Source organism: Rutilus rutilus, assembly GCF_951802725.1.
Source record: "Rutilus rutilus genome assembly, chromosome: 6".
Classification (NCBI taxonomy): Eukaryota; Metazoa; Chordata; class Actinopteri; order Cypriniformes; family Leuciscidae; genus Rutilus; species Rutilus rutilus.
In genome coordinates this window covers 44,201,081-44,215,122 of record NC_140214.1, presented here as the reverse complement: position 1 = coordinate 44,215,122, position 14,042 = coordinate 44,201,081, and the positions used below count along the sequence as shown (strand labels likewise).

At 36.1% G+C, this 14,042-nt stretch overlaps 2 protein-coding genes across 2 annotated transcripts in view; one reads left to right on the top strand and one right to left on the bottom strand.

The window, feature by feature from the left end:
- Nucleotides 1–2,892, top strand: part of LOC311292921 (uncharacterized protein) — a 3,191-nt gene extending 299 nt beyond the window's left edge. Inside the window, exons 2-9 of the mRNA XM_084412757.1 lie at nucleotides 256–291; nucleotides 417–443; nucleotides 901–954; nucleotides 1,071–1,124; nucleotides 1,197–1,405; nucleotides 1,872–2,031; nucleotides 2,194–2,287; nucleotides 2,718–2,892. Coding sequence (XP_084268883.1) covers nucleotides 936–954; nucleotides 1,071–1,124; nucleotides 1,197–1,405; nucleotides 1,872–2,031; nucleotides 2,194–2,287; nucleotides 2,718–2,721 — 540 coding nt within the window. The 5' untranslated portion in view covers nucleotides 256–291; nucleotides 417–443; nucleotides 901–935 and the 3' untranslated portion in view covers nucleotides 2,722–2,892. The remainder of the gene's footprint in view (nucleotides 1–255; nucleotides 292–416; nucleotides 444–900; nucleotides 955–1,070; nucleotides 1,125–1,196; nucleotides 1,406–1,871; nucleotides 2,032–2,193; nucleotides 2,288–2,717) is intronic.
- The window catches only part of LOC311292519 (uncharacterized protein), a 679,077-nt gene that overhangs the window by 227,389 nt on the left and 437,646 nt on the right, over nucleotides 1–14,042 (bottom strand). The gene's annotated exons all lie outside the window — the stretch shown is intronic.

Sequence of the window (14,042 nt, the reverse complement as noted above, 5' to 3'; positions counted from 1 at the left end):
TTGAGAACATATCACGTAATACAAATTATGTGTGACTATTAATTTTTTGGAGGGTATTGTCCTAATTTAACAGTAAACATCCACATTTTCCACATTTAGAGAAGTGATTGGTATACATTTCTATAAAGTATGCATTGAGAATGATGAGAATCAAAATGATCTCACAGACCTAAGATGTACCCTCAATTACAGTATGGCCCAGATGACTATTACCCAATGTCTCCATTTATCAGCCATTCAATTTTGTATTTACAGATTCATCAATCTCCAATATTCATCCTCTGGACAAGGGTTTGTATAATATACAAGTATGCTTTTATGAGCAAACACATCTTCCCAAATGAATGAATGAATGAATCTCTCTCTCTCTCTCTCTCTCTCTCTCTCTCTCTCTCTCTCTCTCATCAAAAAAGAAGATATTTCCAGTTATCTTTCTCAACAATGTAAGTATATATTTTTTTATTTTCATGTTTAATTATAACCTGTGACTCATTCATTAATGCTGAATCTATATGGCCTGGTTTCACAGACAGGGCTTAGCCTAAGCCAGGATTAGGTTCATAGTTCATAGGTCACTTAAGAAAAAACAAGATGATCAGTCAGTGCACGTTTCTTTCAGTTGAAATAGCTTAGATTTAAAATTTAATCTAGGACTAGACATAAGCCTTGTCTTTGAAACTGGGGGTTAATGTGGCTTTTGATTTCCACTTTCCTGCAGAGTTTAGCTTCAACCTTGATTAAACTAAACTTCCTTCAATTATAAATAAATTTCAATTATTAAATTAATCAACATTGATTAGCTTAATCAGGTCTGCTAGATTAAGGTTGGAGCTAAACTTTGAAGAGTGGCCCTTGAAAACCCGTTTTGAAAATGCATATTCTTTTTATGTGTTTATACAGCAGAGGAATCGCTGCAGGAGTCCCACCTGCAAAGCATGTCACGGCCCCTTGAAGGTATGTTTCTAAATTTCTATTCTAAAATTCAGAATATTATATATTGAAATTCAGAATATTATATTTATTGTGACTATTAATAATTATAGATGGCAAAATTTTGTTTTATGCCACAGTTGCTTCAAAGCTTCTTGTAGAAGAGCCCCAGTGTTCTGACTCTGGGACAAAGAGTAAGTCCAATTTTGTTTTTCAACACTACAGTAATACTGCACATTTTTTAACACTGCGATATTGCTTCACAGGCTATCGCACAAAAGTCTTACAAAGACTTCAAGAAATTGTTGAAAACCAGCAGGACATCCTGGCCATGCAGAGGCAGCTACTGGCTGCAGTAGCCGTAACAGTGACGGAGGAGGATGGGGAATTCCTGGAAAAGGGGCCATGCCAAACTGTTGAGGAGCTGCAGACTCTTGACCAGGAATTAGAAAGCAAGGAAAAAAGGGCCAAGATGGTAATACTTATGCAAGACACTCAAATCTATTACCAGATTTTTTTCCAAATGAGAATAGCTCTATTTACAACCTGGTACAAATAGTAGTGACCTTGATGCAACAAATGGATGTCAAAACAAATTATAACGAAATACAATGTGATTCAACTCAAAGCAGGTGGCACGCAAACCTTAATGCAGGATACTTTTATTACTATAAAGTTGTTTTTTTCTTGGCCATAACAAACTCAGAACTCATGCTATACTGTTCTACCCACAGAAAAATCATCTGTGTCCTGCACATTCTTGGTTTTCCAGCTGCTTCTGCATATCTGATTTTTGGCTAACTGAGTCATTATGATTACTGGCTAACTGAGTAAATGAAAAAATGAATGAAATTTCTTTCTCTTTTCTTTCTTTCTTTCTTTCTTTCTTTCTTTCTTTCTTTCTTTCTTTCTTTCTTTCTTTCTTTCTTTCTTTCTTTCAGACGAATTATCTTCGGTCCCTTGGAGGAGTGAACGCGGGTGCAACCTTGCGCAAAATAATGCGCAGGGTTGCAACCAATGAAGTGTTGGGTGCCTACAGCCTGAAAGGCAAAAAAGGCAAACTGCCCTTCCTGAAGCTCAACATTTGCAGTGTAATCATAGGCAAGTTATCAGTGGTTTTCTCTAATTATAGCCAATTTTTTTTTTGTTTCAATTCAAAAAAAAATGCGCTTTGGAAAATTGTTCTTGTCCCAATGTACATTTTCGAATAATACCATATCTCAAATGGCTACAATGTTTACACACTTTTATTCCTACATCTAGGGGCAATGCAGAAGGTCTACAAGACTAAGGCCACTGACATCGAAGACCTGATATCTATGGTCCTGAAATTTGCCCCACACAGGCATTTAAAATGGTATGTAATTGTGTTAGTTTTGTTTTAGTTTTCAATGATTCAATGTACCTCATACAAAATAAAGTTTTGATATTAGTTTTAATAAAATCTAAACTTTTAACTTTAGAAAGTATAATTACTAGATGAGTGTAAAAAGTAGTGTATAATCCTCATAGTATATTAAGTAGTAGTAGTTATATTCCTATGTATATATCCTAGTTTATTATCTTCAATGGACGTCACTTATGCAGTAATCTGCAATTAAATTAATGCAGGGCAAATTAATTAATATCTTAAGGCTTGCATGGTGACTTCAGTAGTTTCATAGAAGTATCATTTTTATTTTTATTTTTTTAAGTTAAAACTAGGGCAAGTTAAAAGCATTATATAATGTTTTCTATTATAATATAATTGCTCTAACTTGTCCCCCCCCCTTGTTTTTGTTTTGCAGCTGATGGGGAAGTGAAGATGGAGAAGTTTCAAGTTTTTTGTTCACCGCACATTTTCAGTTTTAGGTTTTACACCTTTCCATACCTATAAATTGTTTGTTGTTTAAAATAAAATGTTAATTTCCCATTTCAGAGATTGAGATAATTTCTTTAAATGCGAGTCATTTTATATGTATATTCATGGTTCATAAGATTCTTATGTACAAAAAGAAAAATATAATTTTTTGTACTATAGTAAACTATGTATAAGTAGTGGCTTGTTGACTAATTATTAATGTACCGACAAATGTTCTGGGAACCTTCAGAGAACCTTATTCTTATGTTTTGTGAACAATAAACTATGCAGAGTATGGCTTAATTGTTTACTGATTATTAATGTACAGACATCATAATGTATAGGTTAGGAGAACGTTCTGGGAACCTTCAGAGAACTTTATTCTTGTGAACATAAACTATGTAGAAGTATTGGTTTGTTGACTGATTATTTATGTATAGACATCAGTAGAGGTTAAGGGAACGTTCTGAGAACCTACCCGGAACGTTCTGGGAACCTACCGGGAACGTTCTGGGAACCTTGTTGTAAAATTCCTGAAATGTGCTTAGGTTAGGGGAACGTTCTGGGAACCTACCGGGAACGTTCTGGGAACCTACCGGGAACGTTCTGGGAACCTTCTCGTAAAATTCCTGAAATGTGCTTAGGTTAAGGGAACGTTCTGGGAACGTTTTGGGAACCTACTCGGAACGTTCTGGGAACGTTTTGGGAACCTACTCGGAACGTTCTGGGAACGTTCCCCTAACCTAAAGGGAACGTTCTATTTACGTAAAGAAAACTTTCCTGGCTAACCAATAGGGAACGTTCTTGGGAACGTTCCCAGAACGTTCTGGGAACCAAAAACTAACGTTCCCAGAACGTAAAATTGTTTGCTGGGGTGACTTTAGAATCGAAAATGTAATCGAATAGAGGATTTGGAGAATCGTGACACCCTTAGTTTGTGCAATTCAGTTTATTTGGATTGATCGTTAAAGTTAAAATGGATTGTGTTATGTTCTGTAATTGTTGTTAATAAATCTGTCAGAAGAAAATGTGCAAAAGTTTTAGCTATTGGGGTACAACAGTGGCAGTCCTTTAAAAATGAACAATGGTTTTACTACGGTAACCATACACACGACTAATTACAGGCGCATCGAGAGCACAAATCACCAATTATTTTAGAGGTCATGAAAATGTATTCACATTTAGCATATTAATGATGCATTCACCACCTCATATATCACGACACACTGCTTCTGTTCATGAATGCAGTTTACATGCTGAATATGCATTGTGCAATAACAGAATCACAGTTATCTTCTTTATGTTGTTACAGTTCTGCATCTATAATATGGCAAATCCAGGAAGCCTTGCTGCAAGAGAATTAACTGTGTTTTTGTTTTCCTTTGTCCAACAGCTCCTGTTTTACCCAGCATCCTTCCCTGTTACCTCCACCTGTATCTCTTTATAAGAAAACCAACGGCTCTCTTAAGAGCCACTCCTATACTCCTCTTACTACCTCTCTCTCTCTCTCTCTCTCTCTCTCTCTCTCTCTCTCCCTCTCACACTCACTCACTCACTCTCTCTCTCTCTCTCTCTCTCTCTCTCTCTCTCTCTCTCTCTCTCTCTCACACACTCTCTCTATTTCTAATTCTCTCTCACACACTCTCTATCTATTTCTAATTCTCTCTCACACACTCTCTCTCTCTCTCTCTCTCTCTCTCTCAAATTCAAATTCAAATTCAAATGAGCTTTATTGGCATGACTTGTAAAGTATTGCCAAAGCATTGGCCATTACATAAATGGACATTACATACACAAATAATCAATAAATTCAATAAATCAATCAATCAGTAAACAAATGCATGAATACATTTATATATATTAAAAAAAAAAAAAACACCTATGTACATTTGTACCAACATTCAGACAAGATGAGAATGATTCTGACTTTAGTTTTGTCCACTGGCTGACTCTCTGAGTTTGTGGCAGGCCGTCACATATTTTGCTGCTGTTGTGATTGAGCTGGAGTTCTCTCCCAGAATATGCTTTATTTTTTCTGAATTTGGTAGTGCCATAAAATTTGGTTCTAGTTGTTGGAATCTAGTGAAATAGTCTGATCTAATGCTGTGATAGTGATCACAGTGTATCAGGAAGTGTTCCTCTGTCTCCACCTCTCTCTCAGAGCACAGTGAACACAGCCTCTGCTCTCTCGGCTGCCATCTCTGCCTGTGCCGGCCTCTCTCTACAGCCAGACTGTGGTCACACACACACACACACACACACACCACTCTCTACAGCCAGACTGTGGTCACACACACACACACACACACACACACACACACACACACACACACACACACACACCTCTCTACAGCCAGACTGTGGTCACTCAGCCTGTACTTGGTCAGGGTCTTTCTCATTTTATGCTCTTTCACACAGCTCAGGTATTCTGCTGGTGTATAGTCTCTTTTCAGGTGTAAATAGAGTTCCATCTTCTTTTGTGATTTAGTAGCATCTTTCCAATAGGTAATGTAATTTTGTTTTTGTAATTTAATAATTTGGTTGGGCCAGATAGTGCTGTGCTGGTCTGGCTGTAGTTTCAGCATGAAACATTGTGTAACATTGACACGCATACGCTAGTGGACAGCGTGTGTATTACACGCTTTAGAGAGATACGTGTCCCCCACTATTCTACACTTCTAACAGCACAGACGCAGCCTAACCGAGGACAATGTTAAAATGATGCTGATTGACATTTCAGAAAAAACGGAAAAGGTAGGTATAGAGCTGGTAAGTCCCGCCCCTTCCGTAAAACCCCGCTGGACCTCAAAGTTGAAAAACCGTCAATGCAAGTGAATGGGAGAAAATAATTATTTTCTGGTCCCGTTTGAATTGTGCCATGAATGTGAACATATGTTGTCTGTGAATTTTTTTTTTATATAATCTTTCATGTTACGAGTTTGACAGTATATGGTATGATTCTTCGGCTAGCAGTTGTGGAAAAGACATAACGAGAAAGACTACATGTCGCCTATGTGACGTCACCCCATAAAGTTGACTTACCAGTGGTTTTCACCAACCTCAACGATTTTGTCCTCTCCCTGAAAGGCGGCGGTGAAGTGCACCAAAGACACAGTCATGTTTAGCGGGATCCGTGAGCTAGAGCCGTGTGCTAGTGGTGGTGGCGTTTCAAACGCGTCGAAAGCAGCGAAGAGTTGTAGTCCACAAAGTGCTTTCACACAAAGTCTAACCGTATCAAACTTCTACCCACTAAATTGTAGCATTCTTCACACGAAAGATTATATAAAAAATTCACAGACAACATATGTTCACATTCATGGCAAAATTCAAACGGGACCAGAAAATAATTATTTTCTCCCATTCACTTGCATTGACGGTTTTTCAACTTTGAGGTCCAGGGGGATTAGCGGAAGGGGCGGGACTTACCAGCTCTATATTTTGAGAATGACGTACTTATCGCTGAATGGACGAGATACCTGTCAATCAAGAAATTTGTGATCATTGATCAACTTTGTTTTGCTATGCGAAAATAGAACACATTAAACTTTACTTTGAAGAAGGACATTCATGTGCCGTGATTGTGGACATGCTGGCAACATACCACATAATATTTACTATATTAATAGTGTGTCATGAGTAGTATGCCTGAGCACATGGTTAGCATGAGTGTTTCGCGATTAGCGCGATAGCCCGCTATTCATAACTGGTCATTATGTCGATGTTATTTGAGTGTATGAGAGTACATTATGTTGTTTCAGTCTTATTTTGTTTGTAAAAAGCATGAGATTAGAGTGTTACTACAGCTGCCACACGTCATTTTGGGGCTAGCTAGAGCATGAGAACTGCACAGAGAGAGTGTTAAATAGCTTGTTGATCATATTTTTCCTTCTAGTGTGATGGAATGTTTAAAGTCACTTATGTGTACAACGGTCATTACTGTAAAAAAAAGTGATATACATGTTGAGAATGTATGTTTTGAGCTTTTGTTATGCATATTCTCTTATGCTTCATTCTGAGTAAATACACCAACAAAGAAGCCATCACTGCAATGCTCTTTTTTTATTTAATTTTTCGACATACCACGACATTAAAAGCTGCGCCGACCAGGACAGTTGTTCGGCTACCGGACAATGTGGTTAGTACTTCTGCAGAAGTTGCGTGTTAAACGTGATGACAGATATGCGGCTGCTGCAAGAACTCAACCCACCAGGGACAGAACAAGGACACGTCGTAGATTCGTTAGGCGTACCTATCACTCCATGGGACCGAACTTTGCTCCATGGCACGTTGTGTACGATTTGTTTTTACCGGTACTTCAGTATCGCTTGATTCCGGTTCTGGCTTGATTGACAGGTATCTCGTCCATTCAGCGATAAGTACGTCATTCTCAAAATATACCTACCTTTTCCGGAATTGTCGTTGTGTTTTCTAAAATGTCGTTGTGTTTTCTGAATTGTTATTTTGTTTTCTAAATTGTCGTTGTGTTTTCTGAATTGTTATTTTGTTTTTGTAATTGTGATTTGTTTTGCACCTCTCGGCCACCGTACATATCTCACCAAAACAAAAAAACAAAAAAAAAACATATATATATATTGTTACGTACGTGTACGTATTTAGAGTGTTGCAATAGGGAGATGTGGGTAGTTTGTTGTTGTTGTTGTTGTTGTGTGTGTGTGTGTGTTCCAGATGTGCACTGGATCGATCTACAGCCTGTTAGTCCTCCTGAAGGATGATGACGTCCCGGTTCACCCATCCAATCACATAACACCCTCTTCCTCAAATACCCGTATCTCTTCCCAGCTTTCTGCTCACTTTGGCATTTGTCTTTGTTTGGCTCGCTGTCGCTGATTTCTGTGTGTCTATCGTGTGAGTTGATCAATTGTCGTATAGTGGTTGCGAAGTGTTTCTGTGTTTTCTACTGTTCATCCTTGTTCAGTCATCACGGTGTGTGTGAGGCTGGGAAGGAGGGAGCAGGACATGCATTGCACACCACAGGACATCTTGAGTTGTATTACACACACAGGTTTAGGAGAGCGCCACACCCTGTCATGTGTGTTATATTGTAGTCAGTGTAGTTTGGTTAGGCGAAGACTTTTCTTTTCTACATGTTTAATCTTTATAGAATTAATCTTATAGCTAGTTTGTTCTGTTTCATTTATTTTATTTGGCATCTCTCGAGCTCGCCTTCCCACCTTTGATTGTTTCTGTTTAGTATTGTTATTTGTCTTGTTGTTTTCCTCATTGTCTGTGTAAATATTGTAAACTTTAAATATTAAATATAAATTAAATATTGTAAACACTATTGTCTCTTCATTCTTTCACTTTTGGCACTGTAAAAATAAATACTTTTGAGCAGATCTTTTTCCTTTTATTGCCCTGTTCTTCATATCGAGTTACACACTCATCTTTAAATGTTATACTCCCTTACCCCTATCTAAATCTAAAAGGGATGTAACTATATATATATATATATATATATATATATATATATATATATATATATATATACATACACACACACACGTAATAATAATAAATGTTTCTTGAGCATCAGATCATCATATTAGAGTGATTTCTGAAGGATCATGTGACACTGAAGACTGGAGTAATGATGCTTTGATCACAGGAATAAATTACACTTTACTGTATATTCACATAGAAAACAGCTGTTTTACATTGTAATAATATTTGGTAACGCTTTAGATTACAGCCCGGAAAGTACTGCGTAATTAAAATGAAAGTACAGTGTAACTTTCGGTAATTACAGTGTACCTATAAAGTACTTACGTGTAAGTATAGGGGAACAATATGTAAAGTCTTGGGAATAAAGGGGTAACAACCAGGAAAATACTGCGTTATTAAAACGAAATTACAGTGTAACTTTCGGTAATTACAGTGTACCTATAAAGTACTTACGTGTAAGTATAGGGGAACAATATGTAAAGTTTTGGGAATAAAGGGGTAACAACCAGGAAAATAACAAATTATTTAGGCAAATTATTTAGACTAAGTATTTTAGAATCTTACTTTTGGGAGCAATTTAGCGAGTACATACACTGCACCTTTTTGTAATAATAGTGTACAAAAATACATAAAGGCTTTTTTTAAATCACGGGGTACATATCAGTGCATTTATAAAGTAGGCTAATTTGTTATTATTGCAAAGGTGCACTGATTAAGTTTCAAGGCAAGTAAAACTATTGCAACTTTTTTTTTTTTTTAAATGCTGGGAAAATATACTCTTGTTCCATGTAGTTACAGGGTAAGTATGACATTGCGGGCTGTAAATTAAAGTGGTGTTTCTTACCCTCTTGTTCCGTGTAGTTACAGGGTAAGTATGACATTGCGGGCTGTAAATTAAAGTGGTGTTTCTTACCCTCTTGTTCCGTGTAGTTACAGGGTAAGTATGACATTGCGGGCTGTAAATTAAAGTGGTGTTTCTTACCCTCTTGTTCCGTGTAGTTACAGGGTAAGTATGACATTGCGGGCTGTAAATTAAAGTGGGGCTTCTTACCCTCTTGTTTCATGTAGTTACAGGGTAAGTACAATAAAAACACATGTACACACACAATCTGATATCACTCGGAAAACTTTATTTGAAAAACAACTTATTTCAAAACGGATTTACAGCACTTTGTTTCTCTTGCTTGGTTTCCTCCTCCTCTTGTTCCTCTTCTTCTGAAGTGAAACGATAAGCGTTTGTAAGAAAAATACCAAATATTTTACATTTTTAAACTGTAGACTATCGCTTCCGACCAACTGTCACCTGCGCGTTCATGAGAGGGTTGAGAGAAAGTATAAATACAAGTTGTCCGCGTCCGAGCTGCGCAGCTGTCGTGTACGCGTCCAAACTGGAGTATAACAGAGGCTTAAAGCGTGACGTAAGCGCACCGAAAAACCAATGTTGAATTATTATTTTTTTTAATGTTTTTATTATTGCTCACAATAAAATACAAACAATAACAGATAATAATAATGAAAAACAAACCATGCAGAAGAACAGAGACACCAGTTCTCGTGCACGTTTCACATCAAACTCCCGCGAGAATGCAATGAACGCTGAAAGCTTCACCAAACGCGAAGCCATTCAAGCCGCCCCTATGAAGCCGACTCTCATGCACTCGCTGGTGAAAGTTGGTCGGTAGCGAAAAGATGAGTAAATTATGAGAACATTTCTGGGTGTACTGTATTTTCTTGTAATACATAATACAGAATAGAAAAAGACTCCTTAAGATTAGGCTAATAATCAGTGGAACGATAGAAAAAGAGGAGGACCAAGAGGAGGAGGAAGCCATGCAAGAGAAACAAAAAAGGACAAAACATGCTACTTTCTGTCAGGACTTTAGAATTTGAAATGAAAAGTTGATTTAAAAAAATGATAATAAATTAAATAAATTAAATAAATAAGAAGTGTAATATGTTGTAAATCTGTTTTGAAATAAGTTGTTTTTCAAATAAAGGTTTTCCAAGTGATGTCAGATTGTGTGTGTACATGTGTTTTTTATTGTACTTACCCTGTAACTACATGAAACAAGAGGGTAAGAAACACCACTTTAATTTACAGCCCGCAATGTCAAACTTACCCTGTAACTACATGAAACAAGAGGGTAAGAAACACCACTTTAATTTACAGCCCGCAATGTCATACTTACCCTGTAACTACACGAAACAAGAAGGTAAGAAGCACCACTTTAATTTACAGCCCGCAATGTCATACTTACCCTGTTACTACATGGAATACTTACAGTCTAAATAATTTGCCTAAATAATTTGTTATTTTCCTGGTTGTTACCCATTTATTCCCAAAACTTTACATATTATTCCCCTATACTTACACGTACGCACTTTATAGGTACACTGTAATTACCGAAAGTTACACTGTAATTTCGTTTTAATAACGCAGTATTTTCCTGGTTGTTACACCTTTATTCCCAAGACTTTACATATTGTTCCCCTATACTTACACGTAAGTACTTTATAGGTACACTGTAATTACCGAAAGTTACACTGTACTTTCATTTTAATTACGCAGTACTTTCCGGGCTGTAATCTAAAGCGTTACCTAATATTTCACAATATTACTGTTTTTGTTTGTATTTTTAATTAAATAAATGCAGCCTTGGTGAGCAGAAGATACTTCTTTTAAAAACATTAAAAATCTTACCGTTCTAAAACTTTTGACCGGTGTTGTGTGTGTGTGTGTGTGTGTGTGTATATAATATAACAATGTACTAAAGTGAAACTGATCAGAGTCAAATATAAATATATATATATGTATTCCAAAACATAGATTTTACACAAAAGTTTTTACAAAAAAAAAAAAATACATGTACTGTACAACTTCACATAAAATATCAATGAAATATACAAATCATAATCAACAATATATTCCCAATTCCAAAACTTGGAAAAATATATTTTTATAATAATTATTATAAATAATTATTATACTAAACCAACATTGATCATTCAATATCACGTTTCTAAAACACATGCTAACACACACGCTGCTTTATTTAACTGTGAAGTCTGAGTCTCTTCCACCTTTATGAAACACATTTACACATTTATTTCTCCTCATAGACAGTAGTGAGACTCTTCTGTGGATCAGACTGCACCTCCTACAGAGCAGTGATGAATGTTTGAATCACACATTTGTGTGTGTTATTAGCTCCCGACATGCTTGCTGATGAATGGGCACATCCCGCTTGTTCTGCATCGCCCTTCCCAGTCACTCCTCATCTATCTTCATCTACTCTGTAAAGTGGAACAGAAGAGAAAACAATCAGAGTTCAGTGAAATTATTATATTTCAATTACTGTAAAAATAAGTTAACTTGAATTCCTGTAATCAGATTAATTACTGACTTTACATAATCTTGCATAGATATTTGTGTTTTATTTGTGTTAAACATTTCAATAACTTCACATTTTGTTCTCACACAAACCCTTTGTTGCAATAAAGCTTAATGATAATTTCCTTTCACGAATGTTTGAAAGGTTTGTTCACATATCAGAGGTAAATGAAGATCTCTTTAATATCTCAGTGATGTTTCCTCACCTCAGGACACAGTGTGAGCCTCGTAGCTCGTCTCTGAGTCGCTGCTGTGAGTCTCCTATCTTATTGCCTCCCAGATAAAGCTCTTTTAGAAACTGCAGTGCTTTTGAGTTCATCAAAGACTGAGTTAAAGAAGAAACATCTGTAATGCCACAGTCATATAGACTAGAAAGACACAAACAGAGGAAGAGAGATTATCTTACAAACAAATCATGAATGTGAAGAATTTTACACAAATATAATGTGAACTCAGACTCATTGTGAGATATTGAGTATAAAGTGTTTTAGTTTAAAAAACCCAGAAGTGCACTGCTATAAACACTGAAACATAAGCCCTGCTGTCTTCAAATAAATAAACTTCAGTCACACTGTAATTGCTGTACAGTATAATGATACTAACTGTAGTTTCTCCAGCTTGAATTGTGGGTTCATCAGTAGATCACTGAGGTTTTTCACTCCAGAGTCTCCTAGTTTATTCCAGCTCAGGTTCAGCTCTCTCAGGTGTGACGGGTTTGATTTCAGAGCTGAAGTCACATCAGAACAACCTTCATCTGTCATATCACAGTATCTTAAACTACATTAGCAGAGAGAGAAGAAAATAAGACAGAAGAAAAGAAAACTATTTATTCTGTAAAGTCACATCATCTTCATAAGCAAATAAAACAGAGGAAGAGAGATCTTCATCTTTATTTCACCAGATCACAAAATACTAAGTTTGCACAAATACAATGTTAAAGTGTTTTAGTTTAAACTGTTGAAGTGATTTCAAGGCACTACAGGTGAATAGGGTAAATGTTTTAACTAGCAGATATCGCCATGCAACTTTCCCAGTTGATTTCCTACATTAAGATGAGAAAAAAAATGTATTACAAGTTTTCTGTAATTTAATGTTTAAATATGCAAATTAGGCAAAATCTGAGTAATGGATAAAGCCAGGTTTAAAATTATTTTTTCATTGTGTTCACATATTAGATGGGAAAAAATTAGAGGGATTTATGGATATCTACTTTTGTTATCCTGTAAATCAGAATATACTGTCAATGGCCTTAAATTATGTTTTTGGAATAAAATGTTATATAAATCAGGCTAGGAATAATATATTTATAAATCCCTCAGTAAATGTCTTCATAATATAACTAGGTACAAGACTGGAGAGTTTGGTGTATATAGGTGTAAAAATATTCTTTTTTAAAATTATAGTTAGAATCGGTATAACTCAGTGTTTTAACTAACTGAAAAAGCTGAATAATCGTTCCAAACATTATTAGTCGGCAAAATAATCGATGATTAGTCGATTAATCGACTATCAAAATAATCATTTGTTGCAGCCCTATTTCCAATAGTCTGTTTTGAAACCCAGTCACACTAGTACAATTACTAACTAGATAAAAAAAACACATAAAAATGTGAGCAATAGGGAAACCCAGAAAGTGCACTGCTATAAACAATGAAACATAAGCCCTGCTGTCTTCAAATAAATAAACTTCAGTCACACTGTAATTGCTGTACAGTATAATGATACTAACTGTAGTTTCTCCAGCTTGAATTGTGGGTTCATCAGTAGATCACTGAGGTTTTTCACTCCAGAGTCTCCTAGTTTATTCACGCTCAGGTCCAGCTCTCTCAGGTGTGACGGGTTTGATCTCAGAGCTGAAGTCAGGATGAGACTCTGTTTCTCTGTAATACTGCATCTATTCAGACTGAAGACAGAAAGAGAAAATGACTCAGATCTATGATGATCAACTAACGTGTTCATCTTCATCCAGCAGACTTTTGCTGACAAATAAACAGGGATATCAAGGTAAAGGTCACATGGAGAAAGACTACACATTGTTCATTTAAATATACTACCAACATTGTAACAATACAAAGGTTGAAAGCGTTGATGTATTTATGTTTACACATTCATGTCATATAATTTTTAAAGGGTCATGAAACCCCGAAACACATTTTTTGATGATGTGACGCGTGACCTTTCCAACGTGATGATGTAATACGTGGCACATCTCAGAGATGGTACAAGACAAGCATTTGTGGTTAAAAACTATATATATATATACTGTAAATAAACCAAAATACAGCGAATAGCCTTCTTGGCGCGCCTACTTTTGAAAGTCAACATTTAAATTATGTGAACAAAGTTAAATGCATTATAAAGGCCTGGGTCACTTTGGAATAAATCACAATGTGTTTCATGATAAAACCGTGACTTTAG